This window comes from Eupeodes corollae, chromosome 1 (genome assembly GCF_945859685.1).
Source record: "Eupeodes corollae chromosome 1, idEupCoro1.1, whole genome shotgun sequence".
NCBI lineage: Eukaryota > Metazoa > Arthropoda > Insecta > Diptera > Syrphidae > Eupeodes > Eupeodes corollae.
The window spans coordinates 89,636,463-89,654,387 of NC_079147.1; the positions used below are offsets into that span (position 1 = coordinate 89,636,463).

The following is a 17,925-nucleotide window of genomic DNA, read 5'->3' on the forward strand; positions in this document are numbered from 1 at the left end:
AAACCTCATATTTTCAGTTCCCATAACAACATTCATCGTTTGATAAGATTTCCAAAGCCGCAGTACCATGTACTCGCACACAAAAAAAAATACCTACAAAAATATTTTTTTTAATGTTGAAAAAACACCATTTAGCGTCGCTGGAATGAGGCCGGAATATTTTTTATATGCAAAATACTTGATTTGGAAGGTTTAAAGTGTGTGCAGAAGACCTTTCTGCAGCAAAAAGGCACGCGTGCCAACAACACGCGGTGTTCCCAAGCGGTCCCCCATCTAAGTACTAACCGCGCCCGACGATGCTTGATTTCGGTGATCGGACGAGAACCGATATTTTTTTTTTTTTTTTTTTTTTTCAAATTCATTTTTATTTAATTCATTCTTAAACCTATCTTAAAGCTAGACAAAAATTCATAAAACTAGCCTAATTATCCATAACTTACAACTAACTTAATGGTCCCATACGGACACTCTAAGTTAAACTATAACACTTAATACTAATGCCTTTCGGCCCTAAGATCTATTTTACTTCATTTAAATTTTATTTCATTTATTTTTGTATTTATTAGAAAATTTGAACAAAAAACTAATATCAATATCCTTTTTTTATTTATTTTTACTTACAAACTACTTAAAGTTAGGTCCTTAAATAAAACTTAAAACTAACTTAAACTACCTATTCTACCTATAAACTACTTAAAACTAGAACAACCACAGCAGCAAATCTAACGTTTTCGTTTTTATATTTTATTGTCTTTTTTGTACGTTTTTTAATTTTTTTGTATTTTTTTGTTTTTATTTTTTTATATTCCATGTTTTTTTTTTTTTTAGTTTCTTTAGTTTTTTTTTTTTTTTTTTTGTATTTTTTTTTTTTTTTGTGCCACCATGCCTATTCTACTTAAAACTAAACCCTAAAACTATAAAACAAGTATGTAAGCCGGCCAAGGCTTAAAACCCCATCCCGACTACCCATTATCAAGTGCCGATTGAAGCCACCAAAACTGGTTCTCCTGCTTCACCCTATCAGTTCGGTCCCGCTCGGACACAGCCCTACTGAACCGAAGGAGCTCTGCTCCGCCTTGTGCCATGACGTCCCGATTGTACAGGAGTCGCCTATCCACGGTTCTTCGTCTGACGTGGTAGATTAACGGAACTGCCAATCTATCCTGTATCAGACCGCATTTATCTAAAAAGAGGAATGCCTCTGGGGGAATGAAGCCGCTCAAGCGTGCACTCTCAAAATACTCGTCGTTCGGATAGAACGCCCCGAAAATTAAATTGTTGGTCGAAGACATAGCTCTTGCAATGTGACCTCGAACGAGTTTTATCACGAAATTGTCAATTCTGTTGATTCGAGCCCCGTTGTATAGGACCTCGTTTGAATAGTAATGCACATAAGAAGATTCGGCTGTTCGATATAAGCCGGTACAGCGTCGTAAACACTGCCGCTCGAACACCCGAAACTTCTCCATCTGGGAAGGGGCAACGTTGAACCACACCGGACAACCATAAACGATCATTGGCCGTATGAGGGCCATGTAGCAAATTACCTTCACTCTGGGGTCAAGCCGACTGCTAAAAAACAGCCGTTTCGTCAGAGCGAAGGCTCCTCTGGCCCTGGTCAGAGCAGCATTTATATGTCTGTCGAAATATAAATACTGATCTAACCAGATACCGAGGTACTTCACTACACTTTTGCTCGCTAATGGCTGCCCGTGAAGATCAACGATGACCATCTTGCGCCAATTTTTACACGTATCCCTCGTGGCCCTAGCCAACGGAGTCCGGAACAGAATTGTCTCTGACTTCTGGACATTTATTTTCAGTTTCCAGTCGTCGCAATATCGCTGAATCTTGTCGAAATCACGCTGCAAGAGAATTCTAATAACCTCAACCTTTCGGGCCGTTCTGTACGCAATTAGATCATCGGCGTACGCAATTGCCTTTGTAAGACTACCTATCAGATCGCTGGTGTAAATGCTGAAGAGAATCGGCGAATTCACCGCTCCCTGTTGAAGACCATTTTTAATTGAGAATGTTGTGGTAGAAGTTACATTGCCACTTTTGACAACAAACTTTCTACCGTTAAGCATATCATAAAGTATATACAACAATGGCTTGCTTATGCCAAGCCTGCTCAGTTTTAGGTAAAGACCCTCTAACCATACGGTGTCAAAGGCCTTCTCCAAATCAACCAGAACAGCACCTGTGCATTGTTGTTTTGATTTATTCCATTGGATATCAGAAACGAGTTTAGACGCAGCATGAATTGTGTCATGACCCGCCTTGAACCCGAACTGTTTATCCGGAATTATTTTGTTGTCCGCAGCCCACTTAGTCAGAGCCCTATTAATGATCTTTTCGAAAACTTTGCTGATGCTCGGAAGAAGACTTATCGACCGAAGATTTGACGGGTTGGAGTTGTCCTTTCCCTTTTTCGGGAGAGGATGAACCACAGCGGTCTTCCAATGCGCTGGATAATATGCATTATTCAGTGCATTATTGAAGAGCGTGGTGTATATGTCAATTGCTTCCATCGGTAAATGTCTTAGTACAACGTTGGATATACCATCGACACCTGCTGACTTTTTGTTTTTTATTGAATTGAAGATGAGCTGAAGCTCAACCTTCGTCACTAACAAGGGACTTGGTCCCGTTTGCTCGGCGATTATGGCATTTGCCAAGGAATCGTCATTGAACCGCATGAAACCGCGGTTCTCAGATCGCCATTGTGTCATATCATTTCGAAGGTAAAAGTGATTAAGTAGGGCTCTGTTTTCCAGGTCGTGGTTGGGGCGAATGCTAACATTCACCTTGTACACTTGCTGGAAAGCAGCTCCCACCGCCTCCACTTTTTCCTTCGGGTCTTCAATTATATAAAAGTCATCGTCAAGGATGGCTTCTTCTGGATCTATTTGCGCTGTCATGAGTACGTCTCTGTTTTCTTCGGTTCTTTGGAGTTTCAGACTCGGAAGGTCATTGTCGTTCTTTTTTCTGAATATCTTGTTGATTTTAGGGAACATACTAGGGTCGCTCGCATTAACTGACCGGATCTTGCGGTCCCAGTACTTGTTAATTGATAACCTGTAGTTCTCGTTAATCAACAGATTGACATTTTTTATTGACGACTTCAGTGTCCTAACCTCCAAGTCGTGTGGGTCTGTAAGTCGTCTGTACAAGTTTTTGAGTCTTGTCAGTAAGCCACTCTTGTGCTTTCGCAGTGCGTCAATTGTCGCGTTTCTGTAAGCGTCCATTTGGTCCCGTTCTCTGTACTTTGGAATTGTCCGTTCCATCGTTCGTTTTATTGTTTCGTCCATCTGTTGTAAATGTTGGTCAATTTCTGTATTTGTCAGGTTTCTGTTGTTTGGTGGGGCTATGTCACTCGAACGAAGTTCTCTCGCTAAGGCGTTGGTGAAACGAGGCCAACGCATCTTACTGTAATTGTAAGAGTGCGTTGCCACGTATTCCTCCAACTCCACGCGTTCGTTCGGAATCTGCATTACAGCCGCCAGTCCGCAGTGATCACTGTCGTACTCGACTGTCTGTAAGCAGTTTCGAGGGTGATTACCCACTTTGTCTGTTACTGTCAGTCTAGTGTCGTACAGCAAAAGATCCAGAAAGGAGCCGCTTCTTGGATACGATGGCTTTTCGGTAGCCAGCAGGTCGACGCCATATTCAACGCTGTAAAGATTCATCAAATTAAAAAGATGATTACCTCTGGGATTACTATGTTGATTTCCCCAATCTTCATGTTTTGCGTTCAAATCACCGGCCAAGATGAAATAGTTTTCTTCCAAGCTCAGTTTCAGTTCCCTAAAAAGAATCTCGAGCTCTGAAGCAAAGTAAGTAACCTGCGGAGCTCCAGCCGCATAAGCCGCAATCATATACATCCGCTTCCCTTGAGTGAGAGAGATGCATACAACGCAAACTTCTAGCGTCTTGAGCTTTCGCAATTCATTGTTGTATATGACTTTATAATTAATGCCTTTTCGTATAAAGAGAGCGACACCGCCCCCTTGAGTGGAGTCGGGCCGGTCTCTTCTTACGATATTGTAATTTTTATGAGTCAATTTGTGTTTGTGGTTTAGCTTAGTTTCGCTAGCCATAAACACATCGGGACTGTAGTCTGTCAACAATTGGAACATATTGGCTCTTCGTTCAATCCTAATCAGTGAATTTACATTCACAGCTAGGACTTTAAGGCGCGTCTCCGGCAGCGCGCCCATTATGATCTAAATTGCGCCAGGCCAGGCAACAAAGAGTAGAGATGATCTACCCTTTTGCCTTGCTCCTTTATCTGACTTTGCAGTCCTGTTAGTTGACCTTGAATGCTCAACAACAAGGCTACAATGTCAGGCTGCACCTCTGGTGCCTTAGGCACAGGGGCCTTTGGGGCAACCGTTGGTGGAGCCTGTCTCGTGTTTCCACTCCCTGACACCATTTGGGCGTAAGAGAATTTGGGATCCACGAATTTTTGTGTTGGAGCCTGTCGAACTGTTCGACTTCTTTCGGCTTTTTGACTGGCCTGTTTTTGTTTAATTTCTTGGACCTTAGGGCAACCCCTATAACTAGCCGGGTGCCCTTGGTTTCCACAAAGGACACACTTGAGCAGGGTCAAATCCTCAACCCGCTCATTCCCCAGCTTGCACTCTCCTTCTTTGTGGGTTTCTCCGCACCTCACACAACGCAGCTGCATATTGCAGTTGGCATTGGCATGGCCAAACCTCTGGCACTTCGTACATTGTAGAATGTCGTCGTGCCTTTTTAATGTCTCCCAACGTACAGTTTGATTGTCGAGAGATTTGATTCCCTTGACACTATTAACACTGCTTTGGGGCGATAATGTTACGAGGAACATTGGCAGTCTATAACCCCCTCGTCTGGACTTCACCGTAGTGAAAGGCTTGACCCCGATAAAATCGAGATCGTCACTAGCTTTTTGGCGGAGCTCAGCTAAGAGCTCCTCCGGTTCCGTGCAGGAACTTATGCCCTTCAGAAGGACCGTCTTAAATTTCTCACATTTGGGCGTGAAGCTGAAGAACTCAGCTGTGGCCTCTTTTAATAACTCTTTCACTAGCTTGTATTCGGCCAGTGAGAAGCACTGCACCGAATACCGCTTTTCTTTTTCGTTCAAAATATTTAGTAAAAAATTCCCCTTAGTGGCCGACTTACATACCTGTTTCAAGTCCTGCAGGTCAACCTGATAGGTTCTAATTGGTGGCACCTTCTCCTTGGGCTGTGGTTGTTTCTGGTGTTGCTGCTGCTGTTTTTGCTGCTGCTGTTTCGGCTGCTGCTGTTTCGTTTGCTGCTGCTGCTGTTTCTGCTGCTGTTGTTTTAGCTGTTGTTGTTGCTGCTGTTTGGCCTTAGCCGACGTCGATGGGCCCTCAGCAATTGGGCCTGTCGCTGCTGCTGGCTTCTTTTTATTTTGCTCCGCTCCTGTGTTTTTGGGAGCGGGCTTGGGTGGTGGTTGTTTTTGCTGCTGTGGTTGTTGTTTTTGTTGCAGTTGGCGTTGCGCTGCCACTTGCTGCCGGCGCGCTTCCTGCTTGAGCTTAAGTTGACTGAGGAGTGGCTCTATTTCCTCCTTTAGTTTTTTCAGGCTTTCTTCAAATTTACTGATGGCGGCCTGTTTAGTTTGCAGTGCCTCCATCAGTTGTTTCTCTTCTTGGAGGATTTGGTCCACCTCCCCCTCCAACGCTTTATTTGTTGGCGGTTCTGGCTCCGATAGGATCTTGTTCCTATATTTCGGAGACCTAAACTGCCCTTCTCCACCCTCTGAGACGTAATCTGGGCTCCCAGAGTCGTCACTCTCTGATGTTTCGTGCTCTGACGTCACACCTTTCGTCTTTTCTTCCATTTTTTTTTTATTAGCGTTCCGCTTGGCTGGATTTGTACGCTTTACCAGATTTGGAGATTGCCTCTTTCTCTTTACAATGGCCCACTGGTCCGTTGAATGGTCAGATGTTGTTTCGGTGATTTTTTGTACCGCTGCTTGCACCACAGTAACATCACCTGATGTATTGGCAGAGGTATCTTTCGATACCCCTGCTTTCCTCTCCTTCTGCATTTGCTTTTTTTCCCAATCTATAAAATCGACGATTTCACGATTGTGAAAAAAAGCTTCAATATTTTTGGTGCGCTCCGCCCGGGATTCGAACCCACGACCCTTGGAGTTGTGTTCGGACGCCACTTTTTTTTTTTTTTTTTTTTTTTTTTTTCAAATTCATTTTTATTTATTCAATCTTAAACCTATCTTAAAGCTAGACAAAAATTCATAAAACTAGCCTAATTATCCATAACTTACAACTAACTTAATGGTCCCATACGGACACTCTAAGCTAAACTATAACACTAATTACTAATGCCTTTCGGCCTTAAGATCTATTTTACTTCAATTAAAATTTTATTTGTTTTGTTTTTATTAGAAAATTTTGAAAAAACTAATATCAATAACCTTTTTTATTTATTTTTACTTACAAACTACTTAAAATAAGGTCCTTAAATAAAACTTAAAACTAACTTAAACTACCTATTCTACCTATAAACTACTTAAAACTACTTAAAACTAGAACAACCACAGCAGCAAATCTAACTATCTAACATTTTTGTTTTTCATATTTCGTTGTCTTTTTTTTTTTTTTTTTTTTTTTATTTTTTTTTTTAATGTTTTTTAATGTTTTTTTTTGTTTTTATTTTTTTTTTTTTATTTTTTGTTTTTTGTGTTTTTTTTTTATTTTTTTTTTTTTTTTTTTTCGTGCCACCATGACTATTCTACTTAAAACTAAACCCTAAACATGAAACAAGTATGTAAGCCGGCCAAGGCTTAAAACCCCATCCCGACTACCCAATATCAAGTGCCGATTGAAGCCACCAAAACTGGTTCTCCTGCTTCACCCTATCAGTTCGGTCCCGTTCGGACACAGCCCTACTGAACCGAAGGAGCTCTGCTCCACCTTGTGCCATGACGTCCCGATTGTACAGGAGTCGCCTATCCACGGTTCTTCGTCTGACGTGGTAGATTAACGGAACTGCCAATCTATCCTGTATCAGACCGCATCTATCTAAAAAGAGGAATGCCTCTGGTGGAATGAACCCGCTCAAGCGTGCACTTTCAAAATACTCGTCGTTCGGATAGAACGCCCCGAAAATTAAATTGTTGGTCGAAGACATAGCTCTTGCAATGTGACCTCGAACGAGTTTTATCACGAAATTGTCAATTCTGTTGATTCGAGCCCCATTGTATAGGACCTCGTTGGAATAGTAATGCACATAAGAAGACTCGGCTGTTCGATATAAGCCGGTACAGCGTCGTAAACACTGCCGCTCGAACACCCGAAACTTCTCCATCTGGGAAGGGGCAACGTTGAACCACACAGGACAACCATAAACGATCATTGGCCGTATGAGGGCCATGTAGCAAATTACCTTCACTCTGGGGTCAAGCCGACTGCTAAAAAACAGCCGTTTCGTCAGAGCGAAGGCTCCTCTGGCCCTGGTCAGAGCAGCATTTATATGTCTGTCGAAATATAAATACTGATCTAACCAGATACCGAGGTACTTCACTACACTTCTGCTCGCCAATGGCTGCCCGTGAAGATCAACGATGACTATCTTGCGCCAATTCTTACACGTATCCCTCGTGGCCCTAGCCAACGGAGTCCGGAACAGAATTGTCTCTGACTTCTGGACATTTATTTTCAGTTTCCAGTCGTCGCAATATCGCTGAATCTTGTCGAAATCACGCTGCAAGAGAATTCTAATAACCTCAACCTTTCGGGCCGTTCTGTACGCAATTAGATCGTCGGCGTACGCAATTGCCTTTGTAAGACTACCTATCAGATCGCTGGTGTAAATGCTGAAGAGAATCGGCGAATTCACCGCTCCCTGTTGAAGACCATTTTTAATTGAGAATGTTGTGGTAGAAGTTACATTGCCACTTTTGACAACAAACTTTCTACCGTTAAGCATATCATAAAGTATATACAACAATGGCTTGCTTATGCCAAGCCTGCTCAGTTTTAGGTAAAGACCCTCCAACCATACGGTGTCAAAGGCCTTTTCCAAATCAACCAGAACAGCACCTGTGCATTGTTGTTTTGATTTATTCCATTGGATATCAGAAACGAGTTTAGACGCAGCATGAATTGTGTCATGACCCGCCTTGAACCCGAACTGTTTATCCGGAATTATTTTGTTGTCCGCAGCCCACTTAGTCAGAGCCCTATTAATGATCTTTTCGAAAACTTTGCTGATGCTCGGAAGAAGACTTATCGACCGAAGATTTGACGGGTTGGAGTTGTCCTTTCCCTTTTTCGGGAGAGGATGAACCACAGCGGTCTTCCAATGCACTGGATAATATGCATTATTCAGTGCATTGTTGAAGAGCGTGGTGTAAATGTCAATTGCTTCCGTCGGTAAATGTCTTAGTACAACGTTGGATATACCATCGACACCTGCTGACTTTTTGTTTTTTATTGAGTTGAAGATGAGCTGAAGCTCAACCTTCGTCACTAACAAGGGACTTGGTCCCGTTTGCTCGGCGATTATGGCATTTGCCAAGGAATCGTCATTGAACCGCATAAAACCGCGGTTCTCAGATCGCCATTGTGTCATATCATTTCGAAGGTAAAAGTGATTAAGTAGGGCTCTGTTTTCCAGGTCGTGGTTGGGGCGAATGCTAACATTCACCTTGTACACTTGCTGGAAAGCAGCTCCCACCGCCTCCACTTTTTCCTTCGGATCTTCAATTATATAAAAGTCATCGTCAAAGATGGCTTCTTCTGGATCTATTTGCGCTGTCATGAGTACGTCTCTGTTTTCTTCGGTTCTTTGGAGTTTCAGACTCGGAAGGTCATTGTCGTTCTTTTTTCTGAATATTTTGTTGATTTTAGGGAACATACTAGGGTCGCTCGAATTAACTGACCGGATCTTGCGGTCCCAGTACTTGTTAATTGATAGCCTGTAGTTCTCCTTAATCAACAGATTGACATTTTTTATTGACGACTTCAGTGTCCTAACCTCCAAGTCGTGTGGGTCTGTAAGTCGTCTGTACAAGTTTTTGAGTCTTGTCAGTAAGCCACTCTTGTGCTTTCGCAGTGCGTCAATTGTCGCGTTTCTGTAAGCGTCCATTTGGTCCCGTTCTCTGTACTTTGGAATTGTCCGTTCCATCGTTCGTTTTATTGTTTCGTCCATCTGTTGTAAATGTTGGTCAATCTCTGTATTTGTCAGGTTTCTGTTGTTTGGTGGGGCTATGTCACTCGAACGAAGTTCTCTCGCTAAGGCGTTGGTGAAACGAGGCCAACGCATCTTACTGTAATTGTAAGAGTGCGTTGCAACGTATTCCTCCAACTCTACGCGTTCGTTCGGAATCTGCATTACAGCAGCCAGTCCGCAGTGATCACTGTCGTACTCGACTGTCCGTAAGCAGTTTCGAGGGTGATTACCCACTTTGTCTGTTACTGTCAGTCTAGTGTCGTATAGCAAAAGATCCAGAAAGGAGCCGCTTCTTGGATACGATGGCTTTTCGGTAGCCAGCAGGTCGACGCCATATTCAACGCTGTAAAGATTCATCAAATTAAAAAGATGATTACCTCTCGGATTACTATGTTGATTTCCCCAATCTTCATGTTTTGCGTTCAAATCACCGGCCAAGATGAAATAGTTTTCTTCCAAGCTCAGTTTCAGTTCCCTAAAAAGAATATCGAGTTCTGAAGCAAAGTAAGTAACCTGCGGAGCTCCAGCCGCATAAGCCGCAATCATATACATCCGCTTCCCTTGAGTGAGAGAGATGCATACAACGCAAACTTCTAGCGTCTTGAGCTTTCGCAATTCATTGTTGTATATGACTTTATAATTAATGCCTTTTCGTATAAAGAGAGCGACACCACCCCCTTGAGTGGAGTCGGGCCGGTCTCTTCTTACGATATTGTAATTTTTATGAGTCAATTTGTGTTTGTGGTTTAGCTTAGTTTCGCTAGCCATAAACACATCGGGACTGTAGTCTGTCAACAATTGGAACATATTGGCTCTTCGTTCAATCCTAATCAGTGAATTTACATTCACAGCTAGGACTTTAAGGCGCGTCTCCGGCAGCGCGCCCATTATGATCTAAATTGCGCCAGGCCAGGCAACAAAGAGTAGAGATGATCTACCCTTTTGCCTTGCTCCTTTATCTGACTTTGCAGTCCTGTTAGTTGACCTTGAATGCTCAACAACAAGGCTACAATGTCAGGCTGCACCTCTGGTGCCTTAGGCACAGGGGCCTTTGGGGCAACCGTTGGTGGAGCCTGTCTCGTGTTCCCATTCCCTGACACCATTTGGGCGTAGGAAAATTTGGGATCTACGAATTTTTGTGTTGGAGCCTGTCGACTAACTGTTCGACTTTTTTCGGCTTTTTGACTGGCCTGTTTCTGTTTCATTTGTTGGACCTTAGGGCAACCCCTATAGTTAGCCGGGTGCCCTTGGTTTCCACAAAGGACACACTTGAGCAGGGTCAAATCCTCAACCCGCTCATTCCCCAGCTTGCACTCTCCTTCTTTGTGGGTTTCTCCGCACCTCACACAACGCAACTGCATATTGCAGTTAGCATTGGCATGGCCAAACCTCTGGCACTTCGTACATTGTAGAATGTCGTCGTGCCTTTTTAATGTCTCCCACCGTACAGCTTGATTGTCGAGAGTTGTGATTCTCTCGACACTATTCAAACTGCTTTGGGGCGATAATGTTACGAGGAACATTGGCAGCTTATAACCCCCTCGTCTTGACTTCACCGTAGTGAAAGGCTTGACCCCGATAAAATCGAGATCGTCACTGGCTTTTTGGCGGAGCTCAGCTAAGAGCTCCTCCGGTTCCGTGCAGGAACTTATGCCCTTCAGAAGGACCGTCTTAAACTTTTCACTTTTTGGCGTGTAGCTGAAGAACTCAGCTGTGGCCTCTTTTAACAATTCTTTCACAAGCTTGTATTCGGCCAGTGAGAAGCACTGGACCGAATAATTCTTTTCTTTTTCGCTTAAGAGTTTAATTAAAAATTTGCCCTTAGTGGCCGACTTACATACCTGTTTTATGTCGTCCAGGTCAACTCTATGAGTTCTTATCGGTGGTATTTTTTCTTTCTTGGGCTGTGGTTGTTTCTGTTGTTGCTGCTGCTGTTTCTGCTGCTGTTGCTGCTGCTGCTGCTGTTGTTTCTGCTGCTGCTGTTTCTGCTGCTGCTGTTTCTGCTCCTGTTGTTGCTGCTCCAATGCTTTAGTTGAGGTCGATGGGCCCTCAACATTTGGGCCTGTCACTGCTGATGGCGGTTTTTTCTTTTGCTCCGCTCCTGTGTTTTTGGTAGCGGGCTTGGTGTGTGGTTGGTTTTGCTGCTGTGGTTGTTGTTGCTGTTGTTTTTGCTGCAGTTGTTTTTGCTGCAGTTGTTTTTGTTGCCGTTGAGCTGCCTCTTGTTGTCGGCGCGCCTCTTGTTTTAATTTTAACTGGCTGAGGAGGGGCTCCATTTCCTCCTTGAGCTTTCTGAGGTTTTCCTCGAATTGGCTTATTTGTGCTTGTTTGGCTTGCAGGGCCTTTACAAGCGTTGTCTCCTCTTGGAGGTCCGCCTCTACCTCCAAAGCCTTCGTTGTCGGCGGGACTGGCTCTGGCTCCGATATGATTAAATGCATATTCGGAGACCTGAAGAGCCCCTCTCCACCTTCGGAAACATACTCTGTTTTCTCAGACTCGGCGTAGTCTGAGAACTCACTTTCGGTGGTAATTCCTCCTTTACCACCCTCCATCTCTTTCCTCATATCCCGCCGTTTAGCGGAGTTGGCCCTCTCCACTTTATTTGGGCTATGCTTCTTGATTTTTCTTTTTTTGTTGGTTGTTGCCTTTATCCATTGGTCAGATGCCTGACCTGATGTTATTGCGGTTGCTTGCGGTACCGCTGCTGGCACCACTGCAACATCGCCCGATGTGTTGGCAGAGGTATCTTTCGATACCCCTGCTTTCCTCTCCTTCTCCATCAGCTTTTCTTCCCAATCAATGAAGTCCACAATTTCTCGATTGTGGAAAAAAGCAAGAATGTTTTTCGTGCACTCCGCACGGGATTCGAACCCACGACCTCTGGATCCGTCTTCGGACGCCACCTCAACTCGGCTACCGATTAATTAAAAAAAAAACGTGGCTTACTGCCTTCTTAAATAAAAAACCTTACAAATGCACTTTTTTGAAATTATCTACTTTCCACTTTTAACCACTTGTTAACTCTTTGAAAGTCAATTAACGACTGTGTTCGGACGCCACCTCCACTAGGCTACCAATTAGTTAATAAAAACTGCGGCACAATGCCAACTTAGCAAATGCTCAACACTTTTTAAATTTAAATTGCAAATTGAAAAAAGATTAATGCACACTTCTTCACTCGCTGGAAGTCAAAGAACGAGAACCGATATTTTCATCGTGGTATGGTCGTTGGCGAAAACTTACCTACCTGAGTTCCACCTAATCAATCCTTATCAATTACCTTTTCTTAGAAGTATCTTTTACTTTTCGATTTCCCAGACATGGTTTTCCCACTGAAAACACTATTCTACCTGCTTACCTGTACGAAAATACAGACATTCAAAGCAATAAAATCACTTTTTTACCTGTTTACCTGTAGAAAATATAATTTTTACCTGTGTTTGCAGAAATTCAAGGTAATTTATGGTTTTTCAACTGAAAAAGCTGTCTTACCTGCCCATCTGTAGGAAAACCCGTGTTTCACCTGTATTTGCAGGAATTAAGGACATTTTCAACAAAACGTTGCATACCTTGAGGGGCACTGATAAGGAAAATTCAAAATTCATTTTTTTCACCTTTTTAGACCCTAATGTACACAAAAACCTCATATTTTCAGTTCCCATAACAACATTCATCGTTTGATAAGATTTCCAAAGCCGCAGTACCATGTACTCGCACACAAAAAAAAATACCTACAAAAATATTTTTTTTAATGTTGAAAAAACACCATTTAGCGTCGCTGGAATGAGGCCGGAATATTTTTTATATGCAAAATACTTGATTTGGAAGGTTTAAAGTGTGTGCAGAAGACCTTTCTGCAGCAAAAAGGCACGCGTGCCAACAACACGCGGTGTTCCCAAGCGGTCCCCCATCTAAGTACTAACCGCGCCCGACGATGCTTGATTTCGGTGATCGGACGAGAACCGATATTTTCATCGTGGTATGGTCGTTGGCGAAAACTTACCTACCTGAGTTCCACCTAATCAATCCTTATCAATTACCTTTTCTTAGAAGTATCTTTTACTTTTCGATTTCCCAGACATGGTTTTCCCACTGAAAACACTATTCTACCTGCTTACCTGTACGAAAATACAGACATTCAAAGCAATAAAATCACTTTTTTACCTGTTTACCTGTAGAAAATATAATTTTTACCTGTGTTTGCAGAAATTCAAGGTAATTTATGGTTTTTCAACTGAAAAAGCTGTCTTACCTGCCCATCTGTAGGAAAACCCGTGTTTCACCTGTATTTGCAGGAATTAAGGACATTTTCAACAAAACGTTGCATACCTTGAGGGGCACTGATAAGGAAAATTCAAAATTCATTTTTTTCACCTTTTTAGACCCTAATGTACACAAAAACCTCATATTTTCAGTTCCCATAACAACATTCATCGTTTGATAAGATTTCCAAAGCCGCAGTACCATGTACTCGCACACAAAAAAAAATACCTACAAAAATATTTTTTTTAATGTTGAAAAAACACCATTTAGCGTCGCTGGAATGAGGCCGGAATATTTTTTATATGCAAAATACTTGATTTGGAAGGTTTAAAGTGTGTGCAGAAGACCTTTCTGCAGCAAAAAGGCACGCGTGCCAACAACACGCGGTGTTCCCAAGCGGTCCCCCATCTAAGTACTAACCGCGCCCGACGATGCTTGATTTCGGTGATCGGACGAGAACCGATATTTTCATCGTGGTATGGTCGTTGGCGAAAACTTACCTACCTGAGTTCCACCTAATCAATCCTTATCAATTACCTTTTCTTAGAAGTATCTTTTACTTTTCGATTTCCCAGACATGGTTTTCCCACTGAAAACACTATTCTACCTGCTTACCTGTACGAAAATACAGACATTCAAAGCAATAAAATCACTTTTTTACCTGTTTACCTGTAGAAAATATAATTTTTACCTGTGTTTGCAGAAATTCAAGGTAATTTATGGTTTTTCAACTGAAAAAGCTGTCTTACCTGCCCATCTGTAGGAAAACCCGTGTTTCACCTGTATTTGCAGGAATTAAGGACATTTTCAACAAAACGTTGCATACCTTGAGGGGCACTGATAAGGAAAATTCAAAATTCATTTTTTTCACCTTTTTAGACCCTAATGTACACAAAAACCTCATATTTTCAGTTCCCATAACAACATTCATCGTTTGATAAGATTTCCAAAGCCGCAGTACCATGTACTCGCACACAAAAAAAAATACCTACAAAAATATTTTTTTTAATGTTGAAAAAACACCATTTAGCGTCGCTGGAATGAGGCCGGAATATTTTTTATATGCAAAATACTTGATTTGGAAGGTTTAAAGTGTGTGCAGAAGACCTTTCTGCAGCAAAAAGGCACGCGTGCCAACAACACGCGGTGTTCCCAAGCGGTCCCCCATCTAAGTACTAACCGCGCCCGACGATGCTTGATTTCGGTGATCGGACGAGAACCGATATTTTCATCGTGGTATGGTCGTTGGCGAAAACTTACCTACCTGAGTTCCACCTAATCAATCCTTATCAATTACCTTTTCTTAGAAGTATCTTTTACTTTTCGATTTCCCAGACATGGTTTTCCCACTGAAAACACTATTCTACCTGCTTACCTGTACGAAAATACAGACATTCAAAGCAATAAAATCACTTTTTTACCTGTTTACCTGTAGAAAATATAATTTTTACCTGTGTTTGCAGAAATTCAAGGTAATTTATGGTTTTTCAACTGAAAAAGCTGTCTTACCTGCCCATCTGTAGGAAAACCCGTGTTTCACCTGTATTTGCAGGAATTAAGGACATTTTCAACAAAACGTTGCATACCTTGAGGGGCACTGATAAGGAAAATTCAAAATTCATTTTTTTCACCTTTTTAGACCCTAATGTACACAAAAACCTCATATTTTCAGTTCCCATAACAACATTCATCGTTTGATAAGATTTCCAAAGCCGCAGTACCATGTACTCGCACACAAAAAAAAATACCTACAAAAATATTTTTTTTAATGTTGAAAAAACACCATTTAGCGTCGCTGGAATGAGGCCGGAATATTTTTTATATGCAAAATACTTGATTTGGAAGGTTTAAAGTGTGTGCAGAAGACCTTTCTGCAGCAAAAAGGCACGCGTGCCAACAACACGCGGTGTTCCCAAGCGGTCCCCCATCTAAGTACTAACCGCGCCCGACGATGCTTGATTTCGGTGATCGGACGAGAACCGATATTTTCATCGTGGTATGGTCGTTGGCGAAAACTTACCTACCTGAGTTCCACCTAATCAATCCTTATCAATTACCTTTTCTTAGAAGTATCTTTTACTTTTCGATTTCCCAGACATGGTTTTCCCACTGAAAACACTATTCTACCTGCTTACCTGTACGAAAATACAGACATTCAAAGCAATAAAATCACTTTTTTACCTGTTTACCTGTAGAAAATATAATTTTTACCTGTGTTTGCAGAAATTCAAGGTAATTTATGGTTTTTCAACTGAAAAAGCTGTCTTACCTGCCCATCTGTAGGAAAACCCGTGTTTCACCTGTATTTGCAGGAATTAAGGACATTTTCAACAAAACGTTGCATACCTTGAGGGGCACTGATAAGGAAAATTCAAAATTCATTTTTTTCACCTTTTTAGACCCTAATGTACACAAAAACCTCATATTTTCAGTTCCCATAAGAACATTCATCGTTTGATAAGATTTCCAAAGCCGCAGTACCATGTACTCGCACACAAAAAAAAATACCTACAAAAATATTTTTTTTAATGTTGAAAAAACACCATTTAGCGTCGCTGGAATGAGGCCGGAATATTTTTTATATGCAAAATACTTGATTTGGAAGGTTTAAAGTGTGTGCAGAAGACCTTTCTGCAGCAAAAAGGCACGCGTGCCAACAACACGCGGTGTTCCCAAGCGGTCCCCCATCTAAGTACTAACCGCGCCCGACGATGCTTGATTTCGGTGATCGGACGAGAACCGATATTTTCATCGTGGTATGGTCGTTGGCGAAAACTTACCTACCTGAGTTCCACCTAATCAATCCTTATCAATTACCTTTTCTTAGAAGTATCTTTTACTTTTCGATTTCCCAGACATGGTTTTCCCACTGAAAACACTATTCTACCTGCTTACCTGTACGAAAATACAGACATTCAAAGCAATAAAATCACTTTTTTACCTGTTTACCTGTAGAAAATATAATTTTTACCTGTGTTTGCAGAAATTCAAGGTAATTTATGGTTTTTCAACTGAAAAAGCTGTCTTACCTGCCCATCTGTAGGAAAACCCGTGTTTCACCTGTATTTGCAGGAATTAAGGACATTTTCAACAAAACGTTGCATACCTTGAGGGGCACTGATAAGGAAAATTCAAAATTCATTTTTTTCACCTTTTTAGACCCTAATGTACACAAAAACCTCATATTTTCAGTTCCCATAACAACATTCATCGTTTGATAAGATTTCCAAAGCCGCAGTACCATGTACTCGCACACAAAAAAAAATACCTACAAAAATATTTTTTTTAATGTTGAAAAAACACCATTTAGCGTCGCTGGAATGAGGCCGGAATATTTTTTATATGCAAAATACTTGATTTGGAAGGTTTAAAGTGTGTGCAGAAGACCTTTCTGCAGCAAAAAGGCACGCGTGCCAACAACACGCGGTGTTCCCAAGCGGTCCCCCATCTAAGTACTAACCGCGCCCGACGATGCTTGATTTCGGTGATCGGACGAGAACCGATATTTTCATCGTGGTATGGTCGTTGGCGAAAACTTACCTACCTGAGTTCCACCTAATCAATCCTTATCAATTACCTTTTCTTAGAAGTATCTTTTACTTTTCGATTTCCCAGACATGGTTTTCCCACTGAAAACACTATTCTACCTGCTTACCTGTACGAAAATACAGACATTCAAAGCAATAAAATCACTTTTTTACCTGTTTACCTGTAGAAAATATAATTTTTACCTGTGTTTGCAGAAATTCAAGGTAATTTATGGTTTTTCAACTGAAAAAGCTGTCTTACCTGCCCATCTGTAGGAAAACCCGTGTTTCACCTGTATTTGCAGGAATTAAGGACATTTTCAACAAAACGTTGCATACCTTGAGGGGCACTGATAAGGAAAATTCAAAATTCATTTTTTTCACCTTTTTAGACCCTAATGTACACAAAAACCTCATATTTTCAGTTCCCATAACAACATTCATCGTTTGATAAGATTTCCAAAGCCGCAGTACCATGTACTCGCACACAAAAAAAAATACCTACAAAAATATTTTTTTTAATGTTGAAAAAACACCATTTAGCGTCGCTGGAATGAGGCCGGAATATTTTTTATATGCAAAATACTTGATTTGGAAGGTTTAAAGTGTGTGCAGAAGACCTTTCTGCAGCAAAAAGGCACGCGTGCCAACAACACGCGGTGTTCCCAAGCGGTCCCCCATCTAAGTACTAACCGCGCCCGACGATGCTTGATTTCGGTGATCGGACGAGAACCGATATTTTTTTTTTTTTTTTTTTTTTTTCAAATTCATTTTTATTTAATTCATTCTTAAACCTATCTTAAAGCTAGACAAAAATTCATAAAACTAGCCTAATTATCCATAACTTACAACTAACTTAATGGTCCCATACGGACACTCTAAGTTAAACTATAACACTTAATACTAATGCCTTTCGGCCCTAAGATCTATT

The 17,925-nt window shown here is 41.6% G+C and overlaps 1 protein-coding gene and 6 non-coding genes across 7 annotated transcripts in view; all 7 read right to left on the reverse strand.

Moving 5' to 3' along the window:
• LOC129941273 (axoneme-associated protein mst101(2)-like) overlaps positions 1-17,925 on the reverse strand; it is a 130,929-nt gene that overhangs the window by 81,617 nt on the left and 31,387 nt on the right. The window contains exon 4 of the mRNA XM_056049865.1: positions 11,413-12,117. Within this exon, the coding sequence (XP_055905840.1) occupies positions 11,413-12,117 (705 nt within the window). The remainder of the gene's footprint in view (positions 1-11,412; positions 12,118-17,925) is intronic.
• Positions 13,079-13,197, reverse strand: LOC129943659 (5S ribosomal RNA). Its single transcript, XR_008781367.1, has one exon. It is a non-coding gene; the product is annotated as a 5S ribosomal RNA (ribosomal RNA).
• On the reverse strand, positions 13,839-13,957 carry LOC129943660 (5S ribosomal RNA). Its single transcript, XR_008781368.1, has one exon. It is a non-coding gene; the product is annotated as a 5S ribosomal RNA (ribosomal RNA).
• On the reverse strand, positions 14,599-14,717 carry LOC129943661 (5S ribosomal RNA). Its single transcript, XR_008781369.1, has one exon. It is a non-coding gene; the product is annotated as a 5S ribosomal RNA (ribosomal RNA).
• Positions 15,359-15,477, reverse strand: LOC129943662 (5S ribosomal RNA). Its single transcript, XR_008781370.1, has one exon. It is a non-coding gene; the product is annotated as a 5S ribosomal RNA (ribosomal RNA).
• LOC129943664 (5S ribosomal RNA) lies at positions 16,119-16,237 on the reverse strand. Its single transcript, XR_008781372.1, has one exon. It is a non-coding gene; the product is annotated as a 5S ribosomal RNA (ribosomal RNA).
• On the reverse strand, positions 16,879-16,997 carry LOC129943665 (5S ribosomal RNA). Its single transcript, XR_008781373.1, has one exon. It is a non-coding gene; the product is annotated as a 5S ribosomal RNA (ribosomal RNA).